Genomic DNA, 18,107 nt, shown 5'->3' on the forward strand with positions numbered 1-18,107 from the left:
GCTTGGTAAGAAATGTACGCATTATCCTGCCCATGTAATTGTAACCCCTCTGTACAGTATGTTCACAAATAAAATAAAATTAAATTAAAAATAAAAAAAAAAGAAACAAAGTGAGAGAGCTCCAAAGGGAAGGTTAGAAACCAGAGGGGAGAGAGCAGGTAGCTACTCTACCTGCTTGAAAAACATCCTTCCAAACTCAATTAAAATCTTGGAATTTCTCTTTTAATAAGCTGTCTCTTCCCAGCCTCAGAGCCTCCCACGGAGGCCTATAACTTATTTTTAAAATCAATTACCAAGTCAGTACTGAAAGCCTTCAGAACCCATCTGATGAATTGCAAATGGAACTGGTTGGATAGCTGTCATGTGAACACGTGACTCACTGTGATGTCACGTGATGCCAGCCACCCTTGGCAGGGTAGGTCAAGAAGAACGTCATCAGTGAGTGAAGAATGTGGTAAAACAAGAGAAAATGCTCACTTCCAGCTAAAAGCGAGATTAGCAGGAGGCTGTGTGGCAGCACAAGAATCAGGGGTTTACTCACAGTGTGATGGATTCATTATTCATCCCTTGAAAGGCATTTCCTGGTATGGTGGTTATGTATAAGTTATCGCAAATTTCCCTGGAGGAAAGAAATGAGAAATATTTACTTTCCAAATTTGAGCTGCAAATAGGAAAGTGTTATGCATAGCAATCAGCACGGCACTTACAGAATGAAATTAAATTCAGAGGAGAAGATCTTCGTAACATCTGGGAGTGTTTGGATGCCTGTGTTGCAGATGCTCCTATAATCGGGTCAGGATAGTAATGTGGCAGAATTGGGAAAAGTGTCATTAAGGTATAAAGATTTCAAAAAAAGAAAGGCATTTTGTAAATACTATCTTCACATTGTTTTTTTTTTTTTTTTAATATTGCATTCAGCTTTTACTAGGAATACTTCCAGTTGATGAGAACTGTCAGAATCTAAAGGCCTACTCCATTTGGAGAAGTTGCTCTAATGACTCCTATTCAGAGATCAAGGGCTGAGACCAAGCTTTCAGATCTTTTCCATTTGTATATTTGCAGCCTGGCTTTCCCTATTAAGTTCCGTGTATTTTCCTATTGTATTGTATTCCATTTCCTTCTGGTAATTAGTTTAGTCCATGATCTTGATAGGTTTAGAAAGAATCCTTCTCCTTTGGAGCAGGTCTTAACTCAAATACTTCAGGAAGATTAATCTCTGCTGAGAAATCTATACCGTCATTGTTAAAAAAAAAATCTTCCTTTCTTTGGGCTATGTTACAATTTAGAAAGTTCTTCCTTATATCTCATTGAAGCCATTGAACATTGTTTTGGTATTTGGAGGCACTCAAGATTCCTCTTTTATTTTTTCCTACTGCCTTTTTATTTAACCTCCAAAGAAGATAGAGACTTAAGTAATTTACAACATTAAAGAATATTTTATGATAAGAATGAGCCTCCCTCAGAGGTTAATAGGCATCTAGATTTCCCTAAACTGATGTTTTGATTCACCAGAATGGGCTCAGGATTCCTGGTGCCAGGTTTCTCTTTTGCCCCTTTCCTTCTCCTGCTTACTTGAAGTTCTTTGAATGACTGAGCAAATGCCACCGTCTGTGGCTGTGCAGGGCAAGGTAGCTTCATACTGCAATGTGTGGGCTTGGATTGGAGGGATACCACAATTTTGAATGAAGATGCTACTTAATACTGAAAATGACTTTTCAATAATAAAGGGGTACAGTGGTCAGATTTGGTTCTTGGCCGTTCTTTTGTTTTCATCAAGGTTGATTCTGCAGTATTTTAAGTGCAACCAGACTTTGTGTAGGAGTTTGGATGTTGTAGAGCTGATAAGATTGCTGGACCAGCTCCAGGAGCAAACAAGGCTGAGGGGATGGATCACCCAGGGAGCTATCCCTTCCTTTCTCCTCTGTTCTTTTAATTTTTTCCCCTTTATTGGTGGTAGGGGGTGTTGAGGTGGGGTAGGAGGAGGGTTTGGAAGTGGACTTCCTTAACTCCTTTGGGAATTTATGAAATTTATTTTATCAAACAGAAGAGTTAGAAGGTCTTTGTGTTCAGAGGATGCAAATCTTTCTGGTTGAGTAGAAATGACTTGATATGTAGAAAGATCGATGGTGATATATTTACAGTCTGATCACCTCAAGATTTTGGGCTTGGCTGGCAAGGCCAATTGATGTTTGGGCTCCAGTGGTACACAATTTTACCTTCTTAACTTAACCTGAGTTCAGACTTAATGGGAAATAGAAAATAATGGCTTAGATTACATGGCAGAGTGCCCATGTCAAGACTGTATTTAAAATTTTTTTCACTTGAATCAGTGAACAAATGAGATAAAGGAGACACATCTCAGCCTGTTGTCAGGGGCCTATCAGAATTGCTTCTCTTTCATTTACTGTCCACTCACCTGAGAGATTTTGTTGCCTCCCCGCCCCCAGCCCCCGCCCTCGACAACCCCCTGTGTCAACTTTGAAGATCATTGCAAAGAGGTGATGTTCTTTTCCCATGTTCCAGAAGGAGCAAATGTTGGCAGTTATTTACATGTAGGTAAAAGCAGCCAGCATGGTGGCTGACAAGAAAAGCTGATTAAATTTAAATCAAAAGACCACACTGGAGGAACATGCCAAAAAAAAAAGGCATATGTTTAAAAAAATTCTCAGCCCAGGCACGGATGGCTTATGCCTAGCTACTCAGGAGACTGAGATCTGAGGAATGTGCTTTGAGCAGTTTGGGCAGGAAAGTCTGTGAGACTCTCATCTGAAACTCACTAGCACAAAGCTGGAAGTGGAGGTATGGCTCAAGTGGCTAAATGCCAGCTTTGAGCAGAAAAAGTTAAAGGACTGTACCCAGACCTTGAATTCAAGTCCCAGTTCTGGCATAAAAAAACAAAAAAAACCCCTATTTTTCCCCCTCAATCCTTGAATTGTTTTGATTTGTTGTCAGATACCCATTTTTCCCTCCCCAGATGCTCTAAAAGGAAAATTCCTCACAGGTATTTTAACCGAGGGAGATTTATAAATGCACCAGGAGCAATGTATACCAGGTTTTTGGTGTTCTGGATCAGTCTGTAAAGAGAAAAGGGAAAAGAGCAGCAGTTTAGTAGATGTGAATTGTTGCAATGTGGCAGACTGTGGGCACCAGGCATTGCTGGCTGAAAAGAGTATCAACAAAACGAAGTGCATTTTATATGCTCGAGAGGAGCTCTTGAAACACTGAGGGTAGAAATGGCTTGCTGGGGGCTTGTTGGCTGCTCCCAGGAAGCTCCATTCCAACCTTTGGAAGAGGCAGGTGTAGGTATCATAGCTGAAAGTCTGTTATGCCCACCCCAACTCCTATCAGCATCTAAGGTTCCAGGCCAAGTAGAACCTGCCCTACTGTGGAGCCTGCTCTCCGGGAGAGATGGGAAATTCTGCACCCCAGGAGAGATGGGCAAATTAGCCACTGTCCCTTGAAAGCAAACTAGTCTTCTTCCTATTGAGCTGGCAACCATACTGAGTAGTTACTCACATGGGTGCCCACGAATGCAGAACAGCACAGGGCAGAGGTAGATGCTTTATATTTTTGGAATTTTATGCTCATTTGTAGATAGTTTGCTGTGAGGTGATACTCAGACTAACTCCCTGAGTAGCTTTCCTTTCTGTAAAATTGGAAAAATAATACTGACTATGTTTCCTGACTCACAGGCTGGTAAACTTTATGTAATAGAATGACTGAGATCATCTGAGGCAGGGATGGCAAAGCATGAAAGTGCAGCCATTGTCCTTCCTTGACTCTGCAGTGACTGTGACTCTTTAAGATGTAACAACAATTGTTGAGTCCCATCTATTTTGGAGTCAGTGAAAGGCCTGTAAACACCCATGGCTCATTTAACCCAGAACAGGACTCACTAGAGGACATGACAACAATTCTGTTATGTGGAGAAAAGTACTGGGTGGGAATATTGGTGACGAATCTGCACAATAGGCCCAAGTTGGTTTTATATCTTGATTTTCATTAATTGTGTGATGTTGTTGTATCTGTCACTTAACTCCATGCCTCAATTTTCTCTTAGAGTTATTTTTGTGGAGTAAATATGGCTGTCTAATTCATAACATGGCCTCAACCAGCATTAGCAATTATTAGAGCTGAAATCAGGAAGTTGAAAGATTTATCTGTACAGTTGAAACTTAGTAGAACTTGAACATGACCCAGTTTTTCTGACTCCAAGAACACCATATTATAGCCCACCACTGATGCCCATTTTCATTGAAAATATAAAACTAAGCATTGGATTCTTTGGATGTGAGTGATATACTTTTTTGTTCATTATGTTTTCAACTACCACAAACAATCATGGGTCAGATAGGATGTCATATGAATGGAGGGAAGGGACTTGTATCTCTTTGGGATCTGATCTTAGACTAGTTGTCCACACATTCATTAATTTAGCAAATATTTAACTGAGCACCTACATGTGTCATGCACTATTCTAAATTCGGGGCAACTGAACAAAGCAAAGGGATCTAGTGTTCAAGGCTTAGGAGGCATCTTTGGAAATACATAAACTTCCCTTTGGAGTACTTTATTTTTCCTTCTGTTGATAATTGTGACTTTGCATCATAGAGAATTTTATTTATCATTAGCTATCTGTGGTGATTCTTAATGGAAGCTGTGCTTCAGCATTACCTGGGAAATCTGTTAAAAGTGCACATTTTTAGGTCTGGGGTAGTAACACTGTTATCTGTAACTGCAATGAGCTCTAAGTAATTCTGCCTCACAGCATGTCCAGATTGAACCTCTTAGACTTAAAGACCCCATGGCTTCAGATTTTTCTGTAAAAGTCTCACCACCCTGGCAACCCTGTCATGGCCCGGTGAATGTTTGTACTTTAGCTCCTCTGCATTATGTGTGATGCATGGTGGACAATCACATACTTATTGATAAATTATTCCCTTAACACAATTACTCATTGGACCATTTATAGAGGGATGCCTTGTGGAAAATGCACAAGCCTTGAAGAAAAAGATGGACAAGGAGTTGAATCCCTGCCCTGTCATTGTTTAAAGTGTCACACTGGTCAAGTCACACACCTCTCCCATTCCTTGCTTTGGATGAAAAGGGCAATTATCCCACTCTGCAGGATAGTTGTAAGGATTAATGATACAACCTATATGAAATGTCAAGCACAAGACTTCAAAAAACACGTGGTACTGATTGCTGCCCTCCCTTACGCTTGATGTCCCCCCTCGGGGTTTTTGACTATGCTTCCAAACACTCAGGGTAGTGGTAAGAGACCCAGTAAGGGGCAACCAATCATGTGACCTGGTTTCTAGTCTGGGTCTAGCACTAACTTGCTATATGTCATCAGGCAATTCAGTAACCTTTGGGCTAAATGCTGAATAGAGCTAGTCTTCTCTAATCACCTTTGTGAATTGGTGGTAGTATTGGTGGGAATAATTTAGAAAGGCTTACATTTAAGAGTTAATTCTAAAACAGGACAGCCACCAAACTAACAAGGCACAATGAGTTCAACACAGGGCATTTTTATGGTAGGTATTGAAGGAACATTTACTTGAAAGTATGGATATGCTAGAACAGCTTCCAACAAACAAATCCATGATCTATAAGCTTCTTTCCAAATTTTCCAAATGTTCCACATATTCCATAAACTCCCTTGCATAAGGCAAGATCTACTTGGCAGGACTTCACAATGTCAATTTTAATTTCCAACATTGTGTTGTGATGTTTCAGAGTTTATACAGCTCCTGGGGAGAAGCGGTTGTCACCATGGCAACCTGGAGGCCACTGCAGTGAGAGAAATTAGTGCCTGCCCAGACCTAGTAATTGCTGTAGTCTTTTCTTCTTGGATTCCTAGCAGTGGATGGTTGAATACAAATACTGAGTGGGCTCTAGCCAGGGAGGGTAATCGTGTATAGCAATAAACTATCTGTTAGCTGATGCTTACATTTCAGACAAATTGAGGAGGCTGTCAAAGGCATTAGCTTCGATCCTTTCCAGGGAATCGCTCTGAGAGACTTCACTAGGGAAAATAAGAGAAGAAACATGAAAGACGTGACCAGGTCTGCATGATAACGAGCTATGCATGAGACCCAACAACAAGGGACTTCATTGTGTGTCTCTGAAATAAAAAACCACACACAGAAACGTGCAAGTTGTTTTTATATCATAAAGCACTAACATCTCCCTTTAGGAGCACTGATGGGTGTCTACAACCCAGATGCAGTTGAGATGCAAGTTTCAGTAACCCTATTTATGTGACAGAAAGTTTCACTTGTTTATCTATGACTTAGAATCACATATTCTTTGTAGTGATAGGCCCTTTGAGAAAATGTGGTCAGTCTCCCTGTTTTATAGCTCTGGAGAAGCAAGTAGTATTTGTATGAAAGTTCAAGACTGGGGTTGGGAATCTCTGGGGTCCCGATATATCACTCTTGTGAGGCTGTATTCTGGGTTGAACTAATTTTTCATTCTTTAAAAAATTATTAGCATAAATTAATTATACAGTTTGATTTTATTGTGATATTTATTACATGCATATAATGTACTTTGATCAGGTTTTCCCCATCTATATGACTCCTTGTTTCCTAATTCTTAAGGGTTTTCCAAAACTGTCTTCTGAGGCCACTTCAAGGTGATTACACATAGTAATAGTAATAATAATCCTCTTCCTTGACAATCTATCTCACTCTGTGAATAGATTAAAGAACAAAGTGTGTGTGTGTGTGTGTGTGTGTGTGTGTGTGTGTGCTGGTACTGGGGCTTGAACTCTGGGCCTGGGCACTCTTGCTTAGCTTTTTCACAGAAGGCTGGTACTCTATCATTTGAGCCACAACTCTACTTCCAACAAGGAATACATTCTATTTCCTTCTGAATCTTTCGTGGCTTCCTGTCACCTGACATAGTTAAGGGAGTGAATGAATAAATGAATCAAGTGACTGGTGATTGAACAGATTATTTAAAAAGTAAAGGGATTAGTTTTGTCCAATACAATCCCCAAGTATGCTGGTAATATCACTGTTGTTCTAAAAGCCCACCTCTTCCTACCAGCTGAGAAAAGAGTCTTGACTTTACAATTGTACATCCTGTGTGTTTCTAAGTTAACGATTCACCGAAGCTTCTGATGGTGAGAGCTTTAGCCCACAAAAAGGCAGAACCTTGGGCAGAATTGCTCCAGGGCAGATTCATCTTATTCCTACCTAATGGCTTGCTTGTTTAACTTTGGATGCTTTTCTTAGCAGGAGGTATAAATGTACTAATAGTCGTCAAAACTCAACATTTTAACTTGAGAGCAAAAGAGTGTGGTTTAGGCTCCAGCAAACTGATGTACCTGTACCCTATAGTGAATTCTCTATGATACACACTGGAGGGGTTATTTAAAATAGTTTTATCATTTTCTAATGTCCTAAGTTTGGGCAGAGGTGCCCCAAGGAGCTAAGATAGTGGGACACAAATCTAGGTTGCAAGTTCTGTGGATTGTGAAGATTAGAGGCACCTTTGAGGAAAAGCAGTGGTTACTGAGATCCTTTGACTCAGGCTCACATTCAGGAGTATGCTGGAGCATTTTCTTCCCCGAGTAAGTTCTCTCCACATATGTGGTTTGGAGCTCCAGAAGCTGAAACCAAATGACTGAAATTACACCTGACAAATCTGAGATCACACTGCATTATCTGGCTGCTTTACAGTTTTGGTAAAGGCCTTCCATCCACGCATCTATAAACACTGTGTTTTTGTCGTCTATTTATTACATTTTAGACACAAGGATTATCTTCTGATGCACTGTAAACTTCCAGCACATTTTCTACTATGTGGGAACCATCCAAAATTGTGACACAAGGGAATAATAGCTGCTTTACCCAAAGGGGAATTTTCATGATTGGAATCTATCTCTTTTCTACTTAAAAAGTGTATCGTCACTTATCAAAATGCATTCAGTTCTTTGAAGCAAGGTTAATTATCTGGGTTTTAATGACTCTTGAAAATCATGCCATTTCTTCAAAGGCAGCTAGATATTATTTTGTATTACAAAGATAAAAATACTTGGGTTTCCTAAATACAATTTCTTTCCTAGAAAAATTATCCCCTTTCAACTGTGTTTTCTCTTAGAAAAATTCATTATTTCAATTATGAATGTCTTTTGATATGCAGTATCTTACTTACATTTTTATGACCTCATTAAGTCCTCTGAAAGCTTGAGATGGAATTACTTTGACAGGGAGATAGGTGAGCGATCTACAAAAGAAAAAAGAAAATCCTTAAACTGTTAAAAAGAGTTCAAGGTGGGGCTGGGAAGTTGGCTCAGTGGTAGAGTGCTTGCCTCACATGCATGAGGCCCTGGGTTCAATTCCTCAGCACTACATAAGCAAAAAAAGCCAGAAGTGGCACTGTGGCTCAAGTGGTAGAGCACTAGCCTTGAGCTGAAGAGCTGAGGGACAGTGCACAGCCCCAGAGTTCAAACCCCACAACCAACAACAACAAAAAAAGAGTTAAAAGTTTAAGACAGTGTGCCTTGTACATTTATGATAATATGTGTATGTGTCTGTCTGTCTATAGAGTTAACAGCAATTCAGGTTGAGAATTCTAATTTGTATCAGTTAAGATATACACGATGACTTATTCTTGATGTTTATAAAAGAATGTGTCTTTTGGTGGTTAACATCATCAATGTTGGAATCATATCCCCACTGCCCCACTCCCTGGCTATGTAACCCCAGCATGCTACTTCAGTAGTCTGCTTCAGTTCCTTCATCAATAATATTAGAATAATAATTCCTATTTCACAGAATTGTGGTAGCGAGTAAATATGATAGCTAATGTTAAGGGCACAGCTTAGCATCCACAGAAGAGTTATTGCTGAACAAGAGGGGAGACATGCAGGGAAGGGAAGGGAGGATGCGCTGAGCCATGTTCCCACCTTGCCCCACAGTGCCTTCCTCAGGCAGCCTGTGCAATGTTACCCAACTCACTTGGACATCTCAAGTCATTTGGGAGAATGTCTATGAGAGCACTTCCTTCAAATGTGCACAGCTCCATTGACAGCCTACATATTCTTAAAAATGGAGATAAAAGCTGTTTAAGATGTCATAGTTGGGAAAAGAGTGACAGCCATACCAAAACCGGTAAGAAGATAATATGTGAGTCTTAAAGGAACTCAAGGTTGAGGTAACTCAGGAGAAAGCTTCTGCAAGGTAAGGGTGAACAATCAGCTATTGATTAAACTTTGGCAGTGGTTAGAGATTTGGGCTTAATGACTGACAGGAACCAAGAGAATAGGAGAGGGGAGGAACATGAAGAGAAAGGCAAGAGATCACATCTTGCTGAAGAAGCAGGGTTGACCGAAATTACAAGGAAAGAATGCTTCCTTGTTGATGAGCAGAGTTCAATGGAGATGTCAGAAGGGAGTTGCTATGAGTGCCAGCTACTGTGTGAGATATGGACACTTGCTCACAACCTTATTTTATCTACATCATGATGTTGTGAAGCGTTTATTCCTTTTGGTAGCAGAAGAAATTATGTCACGAGAGGATTAAGTCACTCATGACCATCTAGCAGACTGACTCCGAATGCCCTTTCCACGGTGTAACCCTGGCTTGAATAAAGAACGGTGGAGGGAAGGTGTGGTGGCCCTGCTTCTCTGGGAAGGAAGCATGTCTCACTCTTTTGTTCCTCTCACTTACCAGCAGCTCTTCCCTTGAAGCTAATGTATAGGTGTTTTCGAAAGTTTATTTCAAGCCAAGTGCTGGTACTTTATGCCTGTTATCCTAGTGACTCAAAGGGCTGAGATCTGAGGAACACAGTTTGAAGCTAGCCTGGGGCAAGAAAGTCTTCAATTAACCATCAATAAACAAAAAAAAACCTTATCTTCAATTAACCATCAATAAACAAAAACAAACCTTAGAACTACAAGTGAAGCTGTCCCTGAGGTGGTAGAGTGCCAGCCTTGATCAAAAGAAAGCAAGTGGGGTTGGAGGCGTGGTTCAGGTGGTAAGGTGGCCTACCACTGAGTGTGATGCATCAGACATTACCTTCAAGTTTGGGTCTTTGACAAAATAAATAACTACATACATACATAAATGAAGGCAGGAGGAGGAAAGAAGGAAGGAAGAAGGGAAGAAGGAAGGAAGGAAGAAAAGAAATTTCAGAAAAAAGCTTTTGTTCCACAGTTTCCCACAGATGACACAGCCCAGAATTTTGTAATCCAAACTGCATCTATACCAGAGAACAGTCCCACCAAGCACACTGTTCAACACCCCAAATTATTTAACCGGGGTTCTGAGAAGAACAGGGATAGTGGAGGGAGAAATCTTCTTGCAATGGCATGTTTGCTTACTATATTTCTTCTGGAATCATGTCCGCTTGGCTTACTGATTAAAAACACAGTTTTATTACTCGCTGCACTGCCAAGCCAATAAATTTCCAGAAGAGAAAGCTGTATTCTACTGTACCCCATGCAACATCAATAAAAGTGACAGCCAAATTCTGATTCCAGAATCTTTATTGCTAGGGGTAATGCAGTGCAGAACATATTTCGGAGAGTGTTTACATAAAAGCTTCAAACCAAACCCTTCAGAGCTCTTTACTCATGCAAATGGAGCCCAGAAGCAGGGACCTTGCAGCAGGCAGCCTCCTCTTCCAAATAAGAGCCTGCTGTGGCTCCCAGAGGAGTAGTTTGGTTTAGATTTGACCAGGGAGGTTGCCTGAGCTCTTGATGGATGTGGGGTGGGGGGTGGAGATGAAGGATGAGGAGCAAAGGTTGGACAGAAGTGAGAGAAGCTGTAGATCATGCACCCGCTGTCCCCAGTGACTCCAGAACAGCCCTGGTGCAAGATGAAATTTTGCAGTTGATGTCAATATGGGACTACAGACCTGGAGAGGCAGCTGAGATGAGAATGAAAATAGAATCCCCACCATAAAAGAGACACGGAAGGAACAGCCTGCAACTTTGTGGACCTGGGTCAAGCAAGACTCCTGGGACCAGAGGAGTGAGGGGAGGCAGGTGTATTGTGCCTTTTATTTATTGATGGATATTTTTACAGCAAAGGTAGATCCAGGAAGCTCCATGGAGAATGTGGATCTGCACATCCAAACCAATCACAACTACTTTCCCCAGTGACTTACAATTTTATTCCAACGTGTATTTTCATTTCTCATTTGTCGTCAGTTGGCATCAGTTCCTAAGCATTCAAGTATTTGCTTTCTGTATATAAATTTGTCTGTTCGTGGTGTGACCCATGATTTGTTTTTGTTGTTGTTGTTCTTAATATATTTTGTCTTAATAGGTTTTTTTTTTATCAACACATAGCAGTTATATACATTTATGGGGTGCAGAGTGATATCTCAATGATCAGCTTGGGGTAATTGACATATCTACCACATCAGATGTGTATCATTTTCTTTGTGCTGTAAACATTCAAAATCTTCTCTGTTAGCTATTTTGAAATAAGCAATTAACCGTTATCAAACATAGTTAACCTACTGTGCTGTAGGGCATTAGGAGTTGTTTTTCTTATCCACCTGTAACTTGTTTTTTAAAAAAATTTTATTTTGTCATTTTTGGATACAAGGGATTGAATTTATGGCCTCTCATTTGTTAGGCAAGTGATATGTCACTTGAGCTAAGCCCCTAGTTCTTGGGCTTTTCGTTTGTTTTTCATAGTGTTTCCTGATATTGCCTGTGCAGGTTCTCAGACCAATATCCTTCTACATTCATCTCCCAAGAAACTGGGATTACAGGTGTGTACCACCATACCTGGTTGGAATTTGTTATGTACTGGGATTACAGGTGTGTACCACCATACCTGGTTGGGATTTGTTATGTACTGGGATTACAGGTGTGTGCCACCATATCTGGTTGGGATTTGAGTATACATTCATATGAAAGTGCTCTTTTCTCTGTGGATGTCCTTATTGTTCTTTCCAGGACATCAGAAACGTTTAGCAAATATAAATGATTGTATAAATAGTCCTACAAATCCATCTCTGTGTATATCCATTCCAGCAAAATTCTTACACCCGTAGGTAAGGGTGAGCTCTACAAGACTTCTTCATAGCCTTGTGGCATCAGGGAGTTGGAGACCCTTGACTTGGTGAGGAAGCAAGGAAAATGTAGCAGTATACACCTAACTGAGCAGGTAACCACTCAAATCAGAAGCTAGGCTCTAAAGGCACACAGAAAAGCATGGGTGGATTCTAGAATGATGGGGCTAAAAGAGACAAAGAAGGAACTAAAAGAGACAAAGAAGGAGCTGAGCTATATAAGCACTGTTTGTAAAACTAAAATGTGTGCACAGAACAGATATTAAAAAATCAGATGCATTGGGGCTGGGAAGGTGGCTCAGTGGTAGAGCACTTGCCTTACATGCATGAGGTCCTGGGTTCCATTCCTCAGCACCACATAAGCAAAAAGAAAAAAGCCGGAAGTGGCGCTGTGGCTCAAGTGGTAAAGTGCTAGCCTTGAGCTGAAGAGCTGAGGGACAGCGCCCAGGCCCAGAGTTCAGGCCCCACACCGGATGCAAAAAAAAAAATCAGATGCATAAACATACATTAGGATGGTTATCTTGGAGAATAGAAAGAAGAGAAGTAGGAGAAGGAGATTTAAAAAGCAAAACTAGAGGACTGTGTGTGGGCTGATGACTATGCTTCTTGAATGAAAAACTATCATCCACTTAACTCTGAGAAACAAGGAAAAGTTTCATTTGCTGGGCCAACTGACTCCCTGCCTTTCTCTCCTTTTCCTTGTTGTATTTTAAAGAGTTTCCACTCTTGTGGAAAGTTCTAGTCAGCATCATTTGACACAGAGCAGAAGTCAGGGAGAAAAGGGGGAAAAGAGGCCTAAAGGAAAAACAGTTCATGGGCTGGGAAGGTGGCTCAGTGGTAGAGTGCTAGCCTTGAGCTGAAGAGCTGAGGGACAGCGCCCAGGCCCAGAGTTCAGGCCGCACGACCAGACCCCCAGAAAAAACAAAAACAAAAAACAGTTCAATGTTTCTGCTGTTCAGAGTCCAAAAGAGATCGACGGTTATGCATAAAGCAGAAATTTCCAGAAGAAATATAGTAAGCAAACATGCCATTGCAAGAAGATTTCTCCCTCCACTATCCCTGTTCTTTTCAGAACCCCAGTTAAATAATTTGGGGTGTTGAACAGTGTGCTTGGTGGGACTGTTCTCTGGTATAGATGCTTCAAACAAGGAGGTGAGCATCCAGATGATGCATCTGTCTCTAAGAAGCAGAAATACTGGATGGAAGGAAGAAAGGCAGGAATTAGAATGGCTCCATGCCTAGATGGATTCTAGGGCTATCACACAGGCTACAGGAAAGAAAGAAAAGTATCAAGGATGAGTGGTAAAGAGCCAATGTACTGCTCCAACTTGAGTTTGAACTTGCAGGGTGGGAAATTCTCCCTTGCAAAGTGAGTGAAGACAGCTGTGGAAGGACATGACTGTGGCATCATTCAAGACTTACATTTATCCCACTCTGACAGTCCTTTTATAAATCAGTGATGCAGCATGGGTAGCACCTGCATTGTGGGCAAACCCCACTTGCCCACAATCTTTGCCATAGAGGTTGAAATAAGTATTTTTTTGGAGGGGGGAAGGGGTCAGTCATGGTGCCTGAACTCTGGACCTGGGCACTGTCCCTCAGCTCTTCAGTTCAAGGCTAGCACTCTACCACTTGAGCCACAGCGCCACTTCCAACTTTTTCTGCTTATGTGGTGCTGAGGAATCAAACCCAGGGCCTCATGCATGCAAGGCAAGCACTCTACCACTAAGCCATCTTCCCAGTCCTGAAATAAGTATTTAGATCAGATGACAAAGGCCACCTGAGTTTTATAAACTTCATCTACTCATGAATCTAGCTTGCAAGTCTCCCACCCTTTCATGCGTAGCTTAAAGGTGAAGTAGATGCAGCCTTTGTTCTTAGAGTTGGAATGAAGCCATCCATCCTAGTCTAGGGAGGTTGTGGTTGCTCATGAGTCTGGTGAAGCCCTGTACATTGCCTAACCTGGATCCAACCCCATCTTTAGAGAGCAGTAGTGCCTCTGCTCTGCCTTCCCCACCCCACTTTAGGGGTTGTTTCACCCTGAATCCTTAACCTGTAGCTCACCTGGTGGTTCTAGAGTCCATCTAAGAGTAGGATTCCAGCTGGGTCCTGTCCTCCCTGCTTCCCAAATGCTCCATTCTGATCCCCACATCTCTGCTGTCCCAATGCTGTCCCAGGTCAGTTCCTGACTGCTGTCGGGTTAGGATCAACCTAGTATCTCTCCTTTCAGACTAGGACTTTTGGCATAGATGAAAGCCCTGTGCCAGGGCTGTCTCGTGCAGTAGATTAGTTCCTTGAGTCCATGCTCTTGTGCACTGCCAAAATTGCCCTTTGGATCAGTTCACTTTCCTACTTTCTAGGAGAGAGTGTGTCGGAATCTCTCAATTGAACTACACTCTCATCCCAAGATTTCTACCTCACTAAAGATCATGTCTTCTGTCCAGAGTCACCCCTATCCACTGACTGGACAATGTACAGAATAAAGGTACAATCTCTTGTCTCACAATAGGACTTCTTAGAAGGACTGCCCTACCTTTAGAGCTCTTTCTTATCAATGTTTCTTCCTGTTGACTCCATTTCTTTTTCCCTTCTTTTTCTACCCTCCCTCATTACCACCTTTCCTCTCTCTCTTGCTTTCTTTTTTGGATAAACTCAGGGTTTGGACAGTGTGTCTGTGCTCTTCTGCTCAAAGCTAGTTCTGTACCACTTGAGCTACAGCTCTGCTTTTTTCTTTTTCTTTTTCCCCCCAGTAGTTTATTGGAGATGTGAGTCTCACCGACTTTCTTGCCTGGGCTGCCTACGAACAGTTAGCCTCAGATCTCCTGAGTTGCTAGGATTATAGAAGTTAGCTACCAGAATTCTGTTCTCCATCCTTTTTAAAATCAACCTGAATGCCAAGCTCCTACTGTTCCTTCTGTCAGAGTCCAGCCATGGGAAAATCTGTATCATTCAGATAAATCCAATTACCTTGAAGAAACTAACATCAGCTTATCATGCCTTCCCTAGTCATTTCTAATGTCTCTTGAATCCTCACAGATGGGGCTTGGGTCCCCCTCCCTAACCCCCCCCCCCGCTCCCTTTTTCTTTTGAGTTTAATACTGTATACAACCTTGGAAGGAGCCAGTTTGTCCAGTTCAGTGGCTCTAGCTAGAGATCTCTAGGAGGGCTCTAATATTCCCCTTCAAGGAAACAGATAGATTTGGAAATTCTTGCTTATAAAACTTTATCAACTGAGAGACATTTGCATTATTAAAAGATCCTTTGTCCTGCAGAAGGATTCACTGCATGATTCCTTTAAATAACAACTCCTTTAGATGAATGGAAAATAGGATTCTATTAATATTCTTTATTTGAAAGACTGGTATTTCATAAAGCAAGTGGTAACTATAGGGCTTTCACTTTCCCTAGTATTTTTTTTTTTTGAATGAAAGCGGATTCTCTGGGCAGGGTCACTTTCTAAGGCCCATAGTCTGAGCAGTATCAGAAGGAAAGGAGAGCCAAGGAAGAAATTCAGCATTGATCAGAAGTCTCCAAAGCCTGGGTGTGATATTTGGTCACCTTTCTGAAGCATTTGCCTTTCCTTCTGCGCAACAAATGGCAGAGGTGAAATATTTTTACTCACTACCTTCTAATTGTTTAAGAAAGCCATCCATATTATTGATTTAAGAAAGCTACAAACATCCATCTATTTTCCACAGGCTATTAGTTTACTGTTAGAAGTACACCCTGTATTAGTTAGCTCTTCATCTTCTTGACCAAAATACCTGACATAAACAACTTAACAGAGGAAGGATTTATTTTAGCTCATGATTCCAGAGGTGTCATTCCATTATGGCAGGGAGGACATGATGTAGCAAAGAATACGTATCATGATAGTCAGGAAAACAGGGAAATGGGAATACAAGGAGTAGACAAGGCAAGTTTTAGCTCCTAAAGACACAACTCCAGTGACCTACTTCCTTTAACTAGTGTTTCTCCACACACTACCCTCCACCACCTTCCAATAATGTCACCATGCACCTAGGAAATAATCCATTCGTCAGATCAGAGCCTTCAGGATCCAGTCACCTCTAGAAATACAATCACAGACACCTCACATGCAAGCTTTACTAAGCCTAGGAATCTCTCAATCCAATCACGCTGACAATTCAAATTAACCAGCACAACCCTGACTTTTAAAATGATATAAAATCAGAGGACTGTAAAGAGAAATCCTAGCAAGGCAAAGCTTTTGTGCCTAATAAACATGCGGAAATGGGAGGGGTTTATTTAATTATTTATGTTCTACATTTAACAGATTTAAGAATTTCTATGTTCTTCTCAAATTGCTCAGTAATCATAATAAACTGGTTTTCATCTTAGAATGAAAACAAACAAACATTGGCTTGCCTGCTTGATTTTAAACTTCAAGCTTTTCCAGGGCCTCAATCTACTTGGTAGCTTCATTAGAGAGTCTGTTTTCCTTTGCTTGGCCTCATGTCTTTGGCTTTTACCTAGACAGAGCTGGTTATATGATTTTAACTGAAATATGAAGTTAGTATAGATGGACACCCAAGAGATCACACTTTATATCAGAGAAATTTAGACTATTTCTTAAAAATACATCCAAGTGACTTTATTGTTTGGTGACTATCAGAAACACTTATTTTATTAGGTCCATGAATTAGAGTGAAGAGAATGCTTACACATCCTTTGATACAACCCCTCATTTTACAGATGAAGTGAAAGGACTTTCCTGAAACCATGTAGCAGTTCAAGGGCAGATCTGGCCTAGAACGTAAGTCACTTCTTTCCTGATCTAGTGTGGCATTCTCCATAACAGTGTTATTGAATTGAGACTTGTTGATTCATCCCCCTGGATGACCCATGGTGCTTCCTGTGAGACTCTAGACTTCTCAGTGGAGTCAGCAGTTTATTGAGGGCATGTGCTCAGTCTTCACCTTTAAGACACAGTTCAAATTCCTGATCTTCCATGAAGCTTTGGAGCCTAGCACAGTGATTTTGATCTTTCTCTATTTTCTTCTGTGCCTACAGATTTTGCTATGTTTTCCCTCCTATCCTATTGGGAGTTTTCTAAGTACTTACATGATTACACTGTCGCTTATTTCCAGCCCCTTTATTCTTCAGCCAACGCCACTGTTGGCTATTCTTTTCTCTGCCTCAGCTAGGGTACCCTAACTGGTGTCTCTTCATGCCATTCTGGCTTTCTCCTGTCCAAACTAAATGCCTCTTCCTGACAACTCCCACCGTGCCATTCTAGCTCTCACCTTCCTCCTGTGCCTGTCCATGGCTTATCTCCCTCTCTACAAATGTCCCTTGCATTCAACTCTCAGTCTTTATTTGCTTGTTGTAGTCACCTACTCTTCCATTTCTTTCTTTTTTAAAACCAGTTTTTTATTGTAAAAATACTGTACAGAGGGGTTACAGATACATGAGCAAGGTAATGAGTACATTTCCTATCAAGCATTGTTGCTTCCTCCTTTGTTTTCCCCTACCATCCCTTCCCTCCCACCTCCACAATTACCCACCTCCCCCACCCTCCTACCCCTATGCTTAAATTGTAAAGTTCATTTTTCAACATAGTGTCTTGTACATCTCATTATTACAATGGGTCAACCTGTATCCCTATTTAAACATTTTGTTTTCTCCCTTCCCCTCCCCAAATTAGACTGACATCAAATACAGTGAAAACAGGGGTCGTACGTGGGGGAGGAATATACAAATCAACAAAAAAAAATCACATGGTACATTATAAATACGTTAGAAACAATAGCAAGGAAGAAAAAGCCACTTGTGTCCCTATCTTGGGGTTCATTTTGCTTATCATCATCTTATCTGGTCATATGTACATAGCTTTTGACCTTTTCTGCTTGTCCCAGACATATACTAGTAATTGCAAATAAGGGAAACCATGGGACCTCTGTTTCTTTGAGCCTGGCTTACTTCACTTCATATGATTTTTTCCAAGTCTTTCCATTTCCTAACAAATGGGGCAATGTCATTCTTTCTGATGGAGGCATAGAATTCCATTGTGTATATATACTACATTTTCTTGATCCATTCAT

General features: G+C 41.1%; 1 protein-coding gene across 1 annotated transcript in view; it reads right to left on the reverse strand.

Annotated features, from left to right (window-relative positions):
• The window catches only part of Lhcgr (luteinizing hormone/choriogonadotropin receptor), a 58,553-nt gene that overhangs the window by 29,527 nt on the left and 10,919 nt on the right, over positions 1–18,107 (reverse strand). The window contains exons 2-6 of the mRNA XM_013017929.1: positions 8,167–8,238; positions 5,954–6,028; positions 3,000–3,074; positions 708–782; positions 542–619 (exon numbers count right to left, since the gene is read on the reverse strand). Of these exons, the coding sequence (XP_012873383.1) occupies positions 542–619; positions 708–782; positions 3,000–3,074; positions 5,954–6,028; positions 8,167–8,238 (375 nt within the window). The remainder of the gene's footprint in view (positions 1–541; positions 620–707; positions 783–2,999; positions 3,075–5,953; positions 6,029–8,166; positions 8,239–18,107) is intronic.

Source organism: Dipodomys ordii, unplaced genomic scaffold, assembly GCF_000151885.1.
Source record: "Dipodomys ordii isolate 6190 unplaced genomic scaffold, Dord_2.0 Scaffold37, whole genome shotgun sequence".
In the NCBI taxonomy this organism is placed as follows: Eukaryota; Metazoa; Chordata; class Mammalia; order Rodentia; family Heteromyidae; genus Dipodomys; species Dipodomys ordii.